This window comes from Myodes glareolus, chromosome 2 (genome assembly GCF_982192425.1).
Source record: "Myodes glareolus chromosome 2, mMyoGla1.1, whole genome shotgun sequence".
NCBI classification, from domain to species: domain Eukaryota; kingdom Metazoa; phylum Chordata; class Mammalia; order Rodentia; family Cricetidae; genus Myodes; species Myodes glareolus.
In genome coordinates this window covers 33,738,890-33,756,256 of record NC_142027.1, presented here as the reverse complement: position 1 = coordinate 33,756,256, position 17,367 = coordinate 33,738,890, and the positions used below count along the sequence as shown (strand labels likewise).

The window sequence follows — 17,367 nt, the reverse complement described above, 5'->3', positions numbered from 1 at the left end:
AATATAAAAATAAAAATAAAAGCCCAAGAATGAACCAAACAAAAAGAAATAATGTCAAACAGAAAGCTGAGGGAAAAAAATGTTCATTGAATCTCACTGTGTGTCCTTTCTTGAATAAAGGAAAGACACAATTGCAAAGACTACAAAAGCTCAAGTTCAATGCATTATTTCTAGCTAACATTCTTCCTAAACTGACATCGAACATTCTGATACTCAGAAATAAGGAAGCAGGAGACTCAAAGAAATTAGCATCTCCCTGCTAATGGCCCAGTTCCACTTCAGTTCACCCAGTACTCTACAACAAAAGGACGTATAACATCAGGAGAGTTAGTTCTTACAAACACAAACATTTTGAGATTATCTAGTATTTCTTCCTATGATTCACTCTAAAACTTATAGAAATATTTTATTATTACATCCAAGGATGTAATACAATGCCTTCTTGGAATACAGAAATAAATTAACAAAAGCAGAATACATATACTACTCTATAACCCTCATGTTCAAAATTAAAATATATTAAAATATTTATTCAGAGATATTATAAATTGTCATTTTTGTATAAATATTAAAAATATGTTGTAGAAGCAATGGGAAGAAAGCACTTGGAATTTATGAATTTAAAATTATTTTAAAATAAAAATGAGGTGAATAAATTGGAAAGCAATAACCACATTCACAAATATTTAACCATAACAGTTACAGCTACATGTATTTATAAATACATTTAAAGATAGCCAGTAACTGTGTGTATCCTGTATCTCCCTTATTTCCAATTATTTTGTGTTCTCAAGCCAACATTTCTCAGTGCATACATGAGAAACTCATTGAGTTTCAAAAGAACTGTAGTAATTTAAAGGGATATTTAAGAAATAATATTTTAAAAACATACTTCTTACTAGTGTACTTAGTGTTATTTTCATAAAGAATCTATCTAATCAATAATAGGTTATCCTGCATACTTTTTATAAATATAACTATCCAATGGGACATTCATTGGATAACAGAGAATATAAATTGTTTTTATTGCCTGGGTCAATGACCACATACTTCTGCTTAATGCATAAAATACAGTAGAGCACATGATATCAAAAAGGTAAATACAGATCTATTCTTGGAATTTTGAAAATATAATTGAAAATTGCAGAAAATTGCCTTTATTGGCATTGTAAAATCTACAAAATTTCAATCTACATAATTCTTTAAAATTAGAGCAATTTCCACAATATAAATGAATCATAGCTAGACAAATCCCTAATATATGCTTTATATTAATTCTCATTTACCTATTATATAATTCTCCTTATGTTTTGGTCATTAAAAAAATCAGAGTGAACAAAAGCACTAGAAACTAACAGCTAAAACCTTAGAATGTTTTATCTAAAAAAAAGAAAGAAAGAAAAAATCTACAGCAGTATAAAACTTGCAATTTTGCAATTTTAAACAATAAAATTTATCCATAATTCATTAGTATTTCTAGTAATGTTAAAGTTCCATTTCTATACAGAGAATTACATTAACAATGTTATTATGAAACCTTTCTCAAAGTATTAGATTTTCTTAACTTCCCACTCTGTAATGAATCTAATCAAAGGGCTTCTCTACACAAACAAAATGCTATTAGACCACTATGCAAACTGATTACTCTGTAGTCATTCTTACCCTTTATACTTTAAGTTTTGTAAATGATTAGCTTAGAGTTCAAATGGCCAAGAAATCTTTCCCTTCAAAAATCAATGTTAAACTATGTATATTTCAAGATTATTTTCCTATACTCAGGAAGAACATTTTCATTAGGAACTTGATGAATATACATCTCCTATAATAAGTTTATTATACAATCAATAAAATTATAGTTACCTATCTAAATACTACGTGGCCGTAATAATTTTATAACTGCTATCACTGTTTTTATAAAGATGAATATGACAACTTGGCACTAAAGGACAAACACACACACACACACAAACACACACACACACATCACTTTAGACTACACAACCTCCAACAAGATGACAGCTCCCAAAAGAGTTGCAGTAACTAGGTATCAAGCATCTGAATGAACTTATGAGGCCATTTTCATTAAAACCATCTCAAGACTCTAATTTGGTTTATGTACAGAGAATATTGATTTTCAAATAAAATGTTTTGAAAGACACTATAGAATTTTTCGATATAAAAAAAACTAGCAGTTATAAAATGTAAAGTATAAAAAAGTCTGAGGAATTCTGAAATGTCCCAAAGTGGAAGCATTCTGTTTTAGGCCCACAGGGAGGAGCATTTCCCACTGTAGCAAAACCCTGGTGCTTCTTCCTCTTTGGTGATGGCCTTGAGCACGTTTGTCTCTCTATATATAATTTGTGCATTCTATTTAACTCAAAATTAACACTATTTTCCTAATGTAAACCCGATTCCTTTCGATTAATAGCTATGTTTTTACTACAAGAATTTATCTGTTTCTGCTACAAGATTTTCTAATTAGGGCGAAGTTATTGTGGTGTGGTAGGGTTGAGGAGGGTGGTGCACTGAAGAGATCAACTACAAAGAAGGTGTCTTTGGAGTAGTGTCCTAGAATAAATTACTGTTTCTGGCAGAAAAAAAATGAAACAATCAAGACTAAATGAAGGCAACAAAAGGAAGCCTTTTCGACAACCCCATATCATACATATTAGACAACAGAAATTAAAGGCTTGTCATTTCACAAAGTAATCTATGTAAGAACTATTTACAGTCTTCAAATATTCAAGGGTCTTTTTATACAAAACATGGGAAGGCCTTCTGAACCTTATGGTTGAGGACTCTCATTGATGAGAGATATGCTAACCATAGTGAAGGCTATTTAACCACTACGTAAGAATTAGGTAAATACAAGAGAACAATAGTAATTGTGTATTACTGTGAACAAAGAGAATACCTGGTATTTTTGAAGAAAGCAAGAGGAAATTTAATACTCTCCACCTCAATACCTGCTTTGCTTTCCGCTCATCTTTAATATTTTAAAGCTTGTCACATTGATTGATACCAGGTGCACAGATAGACACTGTGAAGTGTCACTGACTGGTATGAAGCCATGAGAAGCTTACCTTCATTTAAAATTCACCTCATTTTTCTTCTCCTTATCATTCTTGTTTTAGGGAACTTTATTCATGTTCTTCCTTTCTCATTGTTCTCAATATGAATGTAAAATCATCAGCAGAATAATTGGTTAATTAACACAGTGACTTGGTGTTTTGGGGGAGAATTTTATTTTCGCTCCTTTAGGAATGATGTGAATATTTTCGACCATATTCTTGCATGTGTATATGTAGAAAGTGTGCATGCCCCTATATGCACATGTCTATGCATGTATAGGGACTACTTTCTATGCGTGGGTATGAAAGAAAGACGCTGTGTTTAGTGTCTTCCTACATCATTGCACTTTATTTACTAAAACATAGTCTCTTCATGAGTCCTGAGCGTGTCAATTTGGCTGCTTTGCCAAGAGATCCCCTATGTCTGCCTCCCTAACGCTGGGAATAAAGGAATCTACCATACCTGCCCAGCATTTAAGAGGAGTGATGGGGCTCTAGACACCAATCTATATGCTTATAGAGCAAGCAAAGACATTTCTTTATCAAAAATCTGGTAAAGTAAAATATCAGAGTAATATAGCTTGCATTTTCATATGAAGACAAATCTAAGCACACAGAGTTGTAACTGTGGAATGTGCACACTATGTACTCCTAGAGATGTTTGCTAAAGTATTTGTCAATAGGAACAAATTGAAGGGTTCTTTTCTGAGAATTTAGTGATCAGCTTTTGCTACTTCAATTGTTTTATATGTTGTCTGTTGAGAAACGGACACTATGATCTAATTGATTTTTTTTTAAATTTCTAATGCCCAATACCAAAGAACATTCCTGTGGAGTAAAAGTAACCTCTGTCACACATTTTTCTCAGTCTTTACATATCTGAACAATTCTGCCTTCTTATCAACCATTTAGAACAGTGGAGGTGAGTTCTGAAATAAATGAAGGAAGAGAGTCCTAACAAGTGACCACTCTCTGAGCCACATGTGACAAAGTTTTCTGTACACCTTGTGGATCCTGGCATGGTCTTCCTGATTTGATTTTTCATTTTTATCTTCAGAGTTCTTATGCATGAAGGATAATGACTTCTCCATAAGCTTTTCAGAAAGGAGTTGGGTTATAATTGAGTTTCTTCCTTAAAGTTTAATGCCTTATCTTTGGGTATGTGCAAAGCAGTTAGGAACCTGTTAAAACAACACTTTCAATCTGACATCTGATCACCTTTGGAGAGGTGTCCATCATCACCTCCTATTAGTCTACAGCAGTGTCAAAGGGCATATCTGATTCTAAGCTTATGATTTCAACCATTTTTTAATTTTTTTTAATATTTGATATCTGTGTTGTGACAGCCATAAGATTCTTGCTTGCCAATTTCTTATTCTACTACCTGTCTATAATCCAGCAAGGTGGTTATGCAAGGTAGAGAACAAATAGACTTCCAGGAAAATACTTCCAAGGAATAACTGTCAGCTGTGTAGCAGCATTTTATATATGACCAGTGTTCTTAAACAGTAGAATAATAAGTATCTATTTATTTAAAAAGAGTCTAAGTACTGATATTGTCATGTAGCTTCTGAATTGTTCAGCCTAGGCAGAAGATATTTTCCTTATTGTGTAATTGCTCATTTTAGCATTTGTTGCAAAACCTCACTCTATGTGCATTTTATCAGTGTTAAAAGAATATTTGCACTTCAAGGAAGAAGTAGGTGGCAAAAATACAGTGACAGAATGTTTGACCCAATGATATCTATTTGCAATCCTAGCACCAGGAGGAGGAGGACAGAGGAGGTCAAGGAGTCTAAGGTCATGCTTGGTCCTTCTGGGCATTGAGATCCAAACAGGATGTACAAAGCTTTGTTTGCAACAATCAAAGAGAAACAGATGGGAGACAAGACCTAAAGTTTTCATCTCCAAGTCCTCGAGTCTAGGAAGTTCCTGTTAGAACCAAGGTAAAAGGTCAAGACTCAAATCCCTTCACAGCTTTTCTCAGCTGTAGGTTTGGGAACAACTCTGCTTGGCTTGTGGATGTCTCATTTCCCTTAGTATCTGTGGAAAGTACTTATTATAATCAACATGCCAAAATGTAGGAATGATCATAATTTTCATTGAACTTTGATAAGAAATATGGCCAAGTAAGTATCATGTTAACTAATGCCCTCAATTTCCACAGGTGACTTCATAAAGATGATCCTGGACCCACACATTTGACAGATTCCTGCTTAACACTTTTAGCTGGTTATAACATGCCTAGTATCAGACATACTTTCTTATATTTCATAATTCTAAGGAAGCAAGGCTTCTCCAATGATGAGGAGAATTGACCACCACCCTGAGTTCTTCATTCAGCCCAATCAAGGACATAAAAATTTCCCTTTCTAAGTAGCTTAACTAAGTATTCAGAATGCCTCTCATCAGTAATATTACCAGTATGCTTGGTCTATTCTCTTCAATAATTAACCCCTCTTCCCTCCAACTGGCCCTCTATCTTTGTTTCTTCCTTTCCCCACTCTTCCATTTCCTCCCACCTCCTCCCCTTCCCATCCTTTTTGCCCCTTTTTCTGTTGTAACCGTCCCTTTCTTCCTCTTTTTGTTTTCTGTACCCTATAACAGCACAGAAAGCCACAGTTGTTGATTCTGACAAATTTCTCTTTGATAGTATTTTATACATTCAAAAATTACTGTCTGAGAAATGGTGAAGTTGATAAAGTAGCTTCCCTTGCTAGCTTAATGACTTGAGTTTGATCCCTAGGAACCATCTAAAAAACCTGTTGTGGTGGTGCCCTTCTTCTAATCCTGGTACTAGAAAACAGATAAGTATGTGTCCAGTGAGTTCTAAGTCACTGAGAAGCTCTGTTTCAAAATAAGATGACAGTGCGTCTCAGAAAGACACTTGAAATTTTCCTGTGGACTTTAAACATGCTTGAAGATGCATGTACACATATGTGTGAGTGTGATCTCTCTCTCTATCTCTCTCTCTCTCTCACACACACACACAAGAGTAATCATACAACATATAATACACATGTACAAAATGTACTTCTAGGCAATAGTGTTTAATACAGGAAACGAATAAAGAAATAATGCTACCTTAATATATTTTATCTTTGTCCTAATATGTACATATGTTCAGAACTATGAAATACAAAGTATGATTGTAAAACAACCGTATAAAGACGTACTACGCAAGCAAAGAATTCCTATAACTGAAATTTCAGAAAACAAAACTGTTATTGTCAAGGGAATAGTGGATGCAGCATTCCTCACTATTCACAGCTAGGACCATTTGCTTTTTGTCGTGCAAAGCATACCTCACAGAAAGAGGAAATTACTGTCCTCCAATGTTTGGTAAAATATCAGTATATGTGTTGCTGTAAAGTTAATCTCTAAGAGCCAGTATTGCAATATTTAAATGTTTTATTAATATAGAATACAGTGGGCCCATTCAGTCAGTTGAAGGCCTTGGGAAAAATTCTGAGGACCCCTGTTGGGGAGGCAGTTCTACTTTTAGGTATAGGCTGTGAGAGGAACAATCCCTTGGGTATCTAGCTACCTAGCCAGCCTATAAATATTTTAAACCTGACTTCCTCCACAACCACATGAGCTAGTTTCTCAAAACAAAATTCAAAATATCCGTTCATCTACACTATTATTTCTCTTTCTCTGGAGATTCTCAGATTGGGATTTTTTTGAAGAGCAATACACAGTGAGTCATTTTTCCCAGCTCCTTTTCAAAGAATCTTAACTAAAAATCCCTGGTCCATATTCATGGTTTTTCACGGTACATGTTCTCTTCCTATATTTGTCATCTATCTACTGACTGTGCATGAGGGTAGAGACTTTCATTTGTCTGTTCTCTAACCAATGTTATGCAGAGACCTTCATTGTGTTTGAACTTAATTGATTATATATATAAAACCAGTGTTTCATTATATATCTAAAAACTTGCAGAATACATTTTCAGTTGATAACATTAAAGAGGGAAAAAGGCCACCGATATATAAATTGGTGGTCAAAATTTTAATATTAAAAATTAAGTTGATTTTAGGTTGTTTTATTGTTATCTAAAAAAATTTAAGCATATCAAATGCAAAAATATTTTAAATATGTACTACCTAAATCATATTTTCTGTTTTATAATGCAAATTTACTTATAAATATTTCCATGTTTTATTTCACTTCCATATTATTACATTTCTTGAACTCACTGTTTTATTCACAATAGTGAATGAAGCATTAACAATTTGACATGTATTATTAGATGTTTGCTTGTGCGGTAGAGTATGGACTTCTTCACCACTAAGCATTTAAACCATAATCTATGTTTTATCTAATTAGATTCCTTAATTAGTCAAGGAGTCCAAATATACCTTAATCTTAGTCACACAAAAATACAGGTTCTTAATGAATTTCAGTTTGTTAAATACACATATTTATGCTCAATAGATAAGTTGTTTTCATAGTTTTTCCTTGCTCTTTCAATTGATGAGACGAAATCTATAAAATAAAACTTCCTCAAATGAAAGCATACTGTTAGCACATAAAATTAGGATCATAAAAATAGCAGTATATTACCCAGTAGGAGAAAAGAATTCACTATGTAGATGAGAGAGCTCCCAAATTGAAGGGTATAATGAGAAGATGGCTGCAAGGATTGAGCAGGAAAAGAGGAAAAGCACTTTCCAATAGAATTGAAGCTGTTTATTTTATTAGAAAGTTGACACAGGTTATCTTTGGTGTTTATGACTTGCAAACTAAAGTATTTAATATTTATCATGTTTAAGTACAAGCAGCAGCAGTTTAGTAATCAAAAGGAATAATTTGAATCATCTTAGGAAAATAAATTCATTATAATTAGGGTATTTCAGAACATGTTTAAAACATTTCTGAGAAAATGTATTCACCTTTCTTGTCATCGAAGTACAGAGTCTGTTGAGCTGGATTTGACCACTGGAGGGAGGTGTTATCATTTTGATCAACTCTGCAGGTCAAAATTGCAGTTCCGCCTTCAACAACCGTTACATTCTGAGTTAGTGGAAACTGCCCTTGGCTGCCTAAAAGGAGATTAAAGAGAATGCTGATTAAATGAAAGTTTATAAAATGATAAACTTCCCAAGATCTACACTGAACATCAGGTCTTACTCAAAATAAGATTTAAACCAATAATATTACAAATTTAAAAAAGATGGAAAAGACATTTAAAATTCTTAAGACCACCCTAGTGGTGGACCATTAAGGCTCCTTTGTATTTCCTTTTAATTCTCAGAATATGTACCTTTCTTAGGCACACATGAAGACATATTCCAATAGTAAGACAAGAACCTTTATTTTCCCTTGGCCTAAAATTAATTATGTGGTGTTAGAGGGAGCCATCACTGAAGGTAAGTCAGACAATGATGCTCCATGAATTAAAGTCTCAGCAGGAGCATAGGAAACACACAAAACACTTCCATGGTAGCTTTTTATAATTTCGGAAAAAAAAAACACATAATATATAAAAACTAGAACAGAGTGAATTTATGATAAAGTAAATGAAAAATTAATCCCACTTCACTCAGAATTCTTATAGAACTGTTTTATGTTTTCTGAAATGCAGAATATTGGCAAAACTATGTAACAATTCTATAAAGAATATCCATTATCCATCCTATAGAATATTAATTGAAATAAATTTCAAAAGCCTGGTCTGGTGGCATGCACTGGAGTCTTAAAGATTTAGGAAGCTGAAGAAACCCCTGCATTCCAGGAGTTTGAGGTTTGCCTGAAGAGCACCAGCAAAATACTTTCTTTTCAACAACATCAATATCTCTACACACCTCACCTGTGTGTATATGTGTATTTGGTGGTTACTCAGCAAATACTTATAACTGTCTTGCTCATGTTTCTACAATTGTATATAATCAGAGAAATACATCTTCAAAATTCTTAAATGAATCATCAATTTGGAGAGTGTCAGATATAACCATGTTTTTTATCTTTATATGCATCATTTGCATTATTAATGTAATCTATGTGATAAATTTAGTTAAAAATACACTTCTAATAATTTAAACAAGGTTAATCTATGCACACACATAATATATACATTTTATCTCTACATGCACAAACATAATAAATATATTTTATCTTTGAGTAATGTTCTGAAAATAAACTCTGGCAGGTCTGATAACAAACATTAGCAGAGGTAAAAATGACTTACTAGTGCCAGGTTAAAATACTATTACATGAGCAGGTTAGCTCGTTAAGTCAAAAATAATTTACATATTCAAGGGCATTAGTATGGCTTAATCATACCCATGAAATATATTTCCCTTTACTTCTTTAGTTTGTAATGATTCTGTCATTACTCCAAGCACCACTTGAGGTTGCATGGGAGCCATCGGCATAAAGAAGTTTATTACCAAGAAGCCTACTGATTGGCACCAGAAGACACAGAAGGGCCTGAAGGGAAACATTTCTTTCCAGCCTTAAATGACACAAGAAAAGAGGTTCATGACCACATTACATAATTAAGACTTTCGAGTATTAAAATCTTTTATCAGGAGCTTTCCCTTCTTAATGCCAGCCCCTTCAAGTCACCATGACGACTCCCCAGGACACCTCCCTTTAATCTTTAAGATGGATTTTAAAATTGACATCTGAGTTTTATATAATATATTCTTTGATGGTTTACATGAAAGTCAACAGGAACCCTAATGTGGTGTGCCTTGCCTTCATCTCAGAGATGACCATTGGCAAGGAGTTCAGAGAGCTATCAAACGTCTAAAATGAGGTGGGGCAAAAACGAAAGCACACTCACACAAACGTGAAATCATATCCAGAGTGGGACTACTTGCCTGAAATTATCACCTCCTTAACATGGAGCTCAGTAAAGGTTTACATTTTTTCCCGTAGGTTCCCTGCTGTTAATGTCATACATAAATTGAACAATCCAGGGAGAAGTGTTCCTTCAATATCATAAAGCTCACAACTGCTGATAAATATACATGTTTCACCCAGATGATATTCTGACTATCAACAAATGCATAAATAACACTGTCGGCCTCTTCAAAGTATTCAGGAGAAAAGGCAGTGATGCTTGCTACAATTTTATCTACTACATTTGCAAAATAATTTTCAGAACATCCCCACAAGAAAATATTAGCCTTCTCATTTCACAGATGGGTAAACTGACACTGGGAGGTTAAGTGATTTTTTTTTTCCCGTGGTGAAACAAAGTCAATGAACCATTTGAAGTTGATTCTGAAAGTTCAACATTTTTTCTTCTCTTTCCCAGAGGCTGCTGGGTCAGAAGAGATGTGTAACTGTTTGAGCAAATGTGAATTCACCACCAAAAGAGAAAAATCAATAATCATTTTTATAATAAAATTTAAGTTGTAAAATTGGATAACAGAAATGCCAGTATTTACTGTATTTAATACTTTTGTGCTATACAAGAAACTAATTTTAATCACTATTTTAATATTCACTTACTGACCCACAAAAAAAAGAAAAAGGGAGAAAATTTTAGGATTATTTACCACTAGGTATTGATGTATGTCAGTACATCTGCATCAGGACCTTCAAGGGCAGACATGAGGACAATGTCCCTCTAACATCTCCCTTTAAGGTTTCTAGCTTTAAATAGTAAGATTCCAGTTCCCTAACTCTTGCAGCGTAAAAATTCTTGAAGTCAAAGAATTTAGTTTTCCCAATAGAGAGAAAACTCATGTGGAGATCAACTAATCCTAAATACCCTTAGGATATATGGCTTCCAAAATCAATTTAATAGCCTGTGTAGCAAGCAGTCAGACTTCTTCTCAGAGGCCTGCACTGCCATTTCCTGCTGTTCCTGAGCAGGAGGGAAGACTGCGTCGCTGGGACCTTCCTCTTCAACTCCTCATGGCTCAGCTTTGCCTTGCAATCTCAAGATGTCTTTCTGAAGGAGTTTTCTCATTTGGAAAATGTCATATCACATCAAATTAGGGATATCTTGTCAGTTCATTTATTATGTACATATCATGTGGGACTTGTCTTTCAGGAATCCACATTTGGAATACGAATAATGAAGAGAAGTTTGTTAATGAATCAGCAAGGTAACTTCAACCCTGACAAAAACTGATGGGAAGAAGAAACCTGGTTCAGTCCGTGCTGGTCTTTTGCTCAGAAGCTTCGAAGCAAACTTTTTCCAGGCATCTTTTGTTTGCAATTTACTAACTCCTCTCTCTGACCGAATTCATATTATTACTTGTAAAAATATCTTTTCTGTTTCTCAATTCTAAGTCAATTAAAAGTTTGGTAGCCACAGGTTATGCCCGCCTGCCTTGAAAACACATAGGTTGCTTACAGACTTTCTTTCTTATTTTCTCTATTCCCACTCACGTAATCCCCCAGTATCATACCTAGTACTCAACAGAACTCAGCTGCAACTGTCTCTCTCTCCTGCCCACGTATGTATATACAACAGACCACCCCCTTCTAACTTTCCTTCCCCAACTCTTTGCTCTATTCCATCCTCCAAACCCAAAAGGCATTCCCTGCTAAATCAAAGTTTGTACCTCCCATAGCAATAATTAGGGAGAAGGTAGACCCACAACTCTCCTCCTGAGATCGGATTACTCCAATCTCAACCTAAAGTCTGTAAAAGGAAAATTGCTGTGGCTGCCCTTTCCTGGCTGAAGCTATTCCCATAGAATCACAAAGACCTACTCTAACCTTCCTTCTCACACATCCCATTACCTTAGCATGCAGCATCATCAGGCATTGTTTGGTTTGGGAAGACACTCTGCAGGTTACCAATAGAGAAACATGAACACCAACTCATCTACAAAACCTTTGACATACAATCTGTCCTGACTGCGTAATGTGCTAAAGCAATTGTGAAAGTAGCCAATGAAGGTCTGATTTGATTAGTTCAAATTTAATTATGTCCACTCCGTGAGCCAGAACCTGTACCTAACACTGCTTGTGTAACCAAGAAATAAAGAGAAGATAGCACAGACTTAGGATAAAACCAACACTACTGATCTAAAAATAAAGATCAATAAAATGATTCCTAATGATATTCTGGCATGGTCATAGATCAGTGCCTTATACATTCATCATCAGAGAGATTTCCTTCAGCAGCAATGAAAATGGATACAGAGACCCAGATACAAATATGGCACAGAGAGAGGATCTAATTTGGAGGTTTCTATCAAAACCCTCCTTTCGAGGCTCAGGGAATTCCATGGATGGGGAAGTAGAAAGAATGTAAGAGCCATATGGGATGGAGGATACCAGAGGAACATGGCTTTTGGAATCAACTAAGCAAGGTACATGTCAGCTCAGAGAGACTGACGCAGCAATCAAGGGCCTTCATGAGTCTATTCCAGATCCTCTGCATATGTATTATAGCTATTTACTTAGCATTTTTATGGGACTCCTGACTGTGAAAATTAGCAGGTCTCAGACTCTTGTGTCTGAACTTTGTACTCTTCCTCAAGTTGGGTTGCTGTGTCCAACTTTGGTATGATAGCTTTTCTTCTTATTATTATATTTTGTCATGCTTGGAAGGTGTATCTTAGAAGCCTGTTCTTTTCTAATGAGAGACAGAAAGAAAGAAGATCCAGAGGGGAGGAGAAGTGGGGAAGAAAAGGGAGGAGTAGAGGAGGGAAAACAATAACCAGAATATACTGTATGAGAATGAATCTATTTTCAATAAAAAATACTGAAAAAATAAGTTTGGTAGAAGGGTATCTTACCGGTGACACAGTTATCCTACTTAGTACACTCTATTTCAAAGGGAATCTCCAAAGGAGATGCCCATATTCAAAGTGATTATATTTCCTTAAAATACTGGCCTGAATTTTAATTATAGTTTGTGAGAGTAGAATGACCCAAATGTAACTCAGGTGTGCTAAATTTGTTCAGGCTCATATAAAGGTGTAAAAGTATAGGCTTCTATTTCACTAAAATAAGTGGAAATATATAACAAATCACACATTAGCGAAATACAACAAAACTCTTTAGTTCTTTTTGAAGCACTATTAGGAGTATATGAAGAATATAAAAGTAGTGGTTGAGAACAGATATACCTAACACTATTCGAGACCCCAAGTGGGCAGGAACTGGTAGAAATATATTGTACAAAATGTATACATTAGAAAATGATAAAAGAGTTTATCATTACTTAGCTATTAAGTGAAAAAGGTCATACTTCAGCTTTGCTAGATGGATGGATTGCTTTGATTATGAAATTCTTTTCCTTTTCTCTTGTATTAACACCCTTTTGAAATCCTTTTCTTTGTTACCTCGCCTGACCTATCAAACACTGCCAAAAGCTATAGAGCATGCAGGGAATTTAAAGGTTTATGCTCATTGTGCTATAAATGTAGACACAATACTAGGTGCATTTGGTGTATTAATGATTTAATCTGCAGAGTTCATCACTTCTTCCTCTCCATCTTGAAAATCATGGCACTTGGCACAGAAACCTTTAGACATGTGTCCTCTCCGACATCCAGAAAAGACAGAAACAAGAGTTTCAAAGCTTGCCTTCTCTTTTCATCACTATTTGCTTAATCATAGACTGGCTATGAAAGAATCTGAATATAACTGTGATTCTATAACTGTAATATTAAGAAGTGTCATTTGTAGCCGAGCATTGTGCAGGCTTGTGATGACCCTCGCACCCCTTTTCAATAAGAGAAAGTGCATTTGAAATTCAGTTTAAGCATAATGTGTGCAACCTCTGAGATTCCATGGGATGAAACTCTAGCCTTCTTACACTCAGTGGCATAAGCTGGTAGTTCAAAATTAATCACAGAGGGAGTATTTTCATCATGGAAATTGGCAAACACTATAGGCCAATGATTTTCCCTACAGAGAAAGTTGTTAAATATTTACAGTGAACCACTGAAAGTTATCATTTATGTCTCTGGTTGCAACAGCTGCACAGGTTTTTAACTTATTTTTTTCTTCCTCTGACCCATCATCAGTCTAATAAAACATTTTGAAACAGGCTCTAATGTCCCCTCTACTCATTGTCTACTGAGGTTGAGGTGCTCGATTTCCAGTTTACATCACTCTAACATTTGTGGTTATAAACTTTCACACCTATACAGATATAAATTGCTAATATATAACTAAGAGAGAAACATAAAGGAAATGATGTATATATTGGAGTGCTATAAATTTTTAGATAGCAGAACAAGTAGTGCCTCTAGTTTTTGATTTCTCCAGTGATTTCATCTGTATAATTAAGGAACCTCAAACTAAAAAAGAAGCAAACTGAACCTTTCCTCCCATTGACTTTAGGTCTTTAACAGCCATCCTTCACCCACAAATTTTGCACATGTCTTTACTGTTAAATCACAAAATTACATAGGACAGTATCACACAAAGAAACCATTTCTTAGTAAAGAATATTGACAATTCATGAGAGACTGGATTGGACCATGACAACAAAGGAACAATAAGCAAAAGCAGGAGCAACACTCAAAGCAGATGAAGATACATGTTTTAGCACTGGTACCCAAACAGTTCTGGATGTCCACCAACAACGAATTTCAAACATTTTTATCTCTTCAATGCACGAGTGTTAATGGTGGTTTTCTCCATCTCTTCCTGAGCTAACAATGAAGCATAAACCACAGCAGTGCCTAGTGTAACTGTGCATGACTGCTTCCTCTCTGAGAGCAATGGTCACCTGATATAGATAGTCCTAGTCAGACAGACTGAGGCTGAGGCTCTGCTCCGCTGAGAGGGAATAAGTTAGAGTCAGTAATTTTTAAAGGACAAATGGAGAAATTTTTTGGACTAATTGACAGCAGCTTAGGGTCTCTCATTATTATTTCTCTACCTGAAAATGAGGAAGACTCTTTGAAAGAATGGTTCAGATTTAAAAAAAAAAAGTAATGGAAAAAAAACCAGACAGGAGAACATCAGGACACCCAGTTTTTCAACAAAAATGTGTCAGCGCCTCTTGAGTAAAACAGTGGTATGGAATTTTACTCTCTATTTTGGGGTGTGGTTCCATGTTTTTAAAGCTGCTAAGTTGAGCTGCACAATTATCTAAGTCTCAAAATGTATTGCAACCTGAGTCAAATAGCACACATGTTTCAGAGAATTTAAAAATATCTTTGTTATCACTCAAGAACAATATTATATACAAAATACATGTTTGTGTTGAGGTGCTTTTCATTAAATGCAAAATGAACATATGTGACATATCTAAGTGTTGTGAAATACGAAGGCCAACAGAAATAGGCTGCACATTTTAAAATGATGGGCAATGCTGATTGATTATTGCTTAGTGTGTTCCTGTGTCCAAGAATAGACTCTGTTCATCTCCCTTCCCTCCCTCATTCCTTCAACCTTTTCTTTCCTCCCTTGTTGTCTATATCTATTATCCCTTCTACCAACTACGTTGGGAGTACTTAAGTAAATAACATGCATCTTACAAAGTTCAAGATCATTCATGATGCCTAAATTAGTGTCTAAAAATACAGCATGTTATTACTTCCACTAAATTACCAAAGGCATTCCAAACAAATAACCTTCTAATGTGAAAGTTGTGGCTCAGTAGTTGTGTGAACTGAAACATGTATTGCATACTAAAGACTATTAGGTTGCAAAGCACAAATGTCATTAACACATGCTTACAATTCTCAAGAATCGCAATGAATGCTGCATCATGTGAGAAGGGAAATTGGAGGAAAAATTGAGACTGATAACTAAGTGTAAATTAGTTCTACTTTGGAATAGCTGTGTTCTTTCACATACTCACTTAGAAATTACTAGTCATCTCTTCCATCACATTTTCTACATTCTAAATTTTAAGAATTTCCTAAAAAAAAACTGACTATACCAAATAATTTCCTTTTTTTGAATCTACTTCCTTTTTTTTTTTCCTGGACCCAACTTTCCTTTTAGAGTATAACACCTGGTCTCTACCTTCTGTGCCATCCCTCAGTCCAGCCACTGTGGAGCATGGCCATCAGACTGATACAGGCTGCCAGTTTCCATAGAGACAGGATGTACATTGGAGACCTGTGTTCCATTACAACTGCCAGACCAAAACTGGGAAGAGACAAAGCTGGCGGGCACTGGGTCTTGCAAGGCCAGGAAAGGTTGGAAGGACTTTCTCTTCCTGATATTGAAGCAAAGCAGTGCCAACCTGGCAGCTTCGGGTGTTACAATCCTGTAGACCAGATCCTGGTGTCCACGGTGTCTATTGTGAGCATCACACTCTGATACCAACCCAGGCAGCAGAAGCTCTTGCATACCCAAAACTTGGCCCTCAGCCTTTGCTGGCTTCTGATCCATGACAAAAGCCTCTTTCAGATTTACAGTGGCACCCGCGGCTCCTGACCCACAAAATCACAATTTTTCCCTAAAAACTCCTCGTCTTTCTCTTTTCCAGAACGTAAGGTAAGTTTCTAGGTTATTCATAACAAACCACAGGACTTATGGAAAAACATGTCTACAATTTATCCATACAATGAGGCTTACTAGCTGATCCAGTAAACTACATATTATATACTGTAACCTTTTTTAATAGAATATTCCCAGCAAAAGTGTTCTTTCTACATTAAATGATTTTTTCTAGCTTTTTCCATTACTTTACTATTAGTCAGTTTTGTCACTAAATTCATATATTCTTAATTTCGAAATGCTTAATTTTTAGAGTACTTATCCATCCCAAATGAATGTATTATGTGAATGGGTTATCTTCTTGCATATAATCTATAGTTTATTAACCTGTATTTCAATATATTTGACGATTTAAAAATTTAGTATATTTATACTTATATCTATATAAGGAAATTTTCCTTAGTTTTAGTTTATATATTTTTTAAATGTTACCCTGTCCAAGAGCAAAACAAATACAAGCTTGATTACATACAAACATATTTAAGGATTTGGAGAATGCACAGATGTATTTAATCTCAAAACTAAACAGAAATTGGATATAATAACCTTACACTGAATTTTTGTTTTATTAATTTGTAGATATTTAAACCATTCTTTTAAATGTTTTTGAACTATCTCTCTTACACAAAGTATAATTTATTAAATGAGTGCATTTGATTTTTCAAGCAAAATCTAGGCTGATAATTCCCCACATTTACTTTTAAGAATACTGTTTCATGCTGAATGAACAAGGCTTACAACTTAGTACCTTCACATGCTAACTGATATACATTTGAGAGGCAGCCTTCCAAAGAGAAGAAATGTATGACCACAATCACTGGCTGGTTCACATTGGAGCTCAACCATAAAACTAAGTCAAAACTCTCATGTCATCCTGAACGAAACACTCTGGAAGGGTGGGCTTCTT

The 17,367-nt window shown here is 34.9% G+C and overlaps 1 protein-coding gene across 3 annotated transcripts in view; it reads right to left on the bottom strand.

Annotated features, from left to right (window-relative positions):
* Cadm2 (cell adhesion molecule 2) overlaps positions 1-17,367 on the bottom strand; it is a 947,889-nt gene that overhangs the window by 213,566 nt on the left and 716,956 nt on the right. For all 3 annotated transcript variants that reach the window (XM_087899672.1, XM_087899674.1, XM_087899675.1), the window contains one exon: positions 7,970-8,119. In XM_087899672.1, coding sequence (XP_087755798.1) covers positions 7,970-8,119 — 150 coding nt within the window. The remainder of the gene's footprint in view (positions 1-7,969; positions 8,120-17,367) is intronic.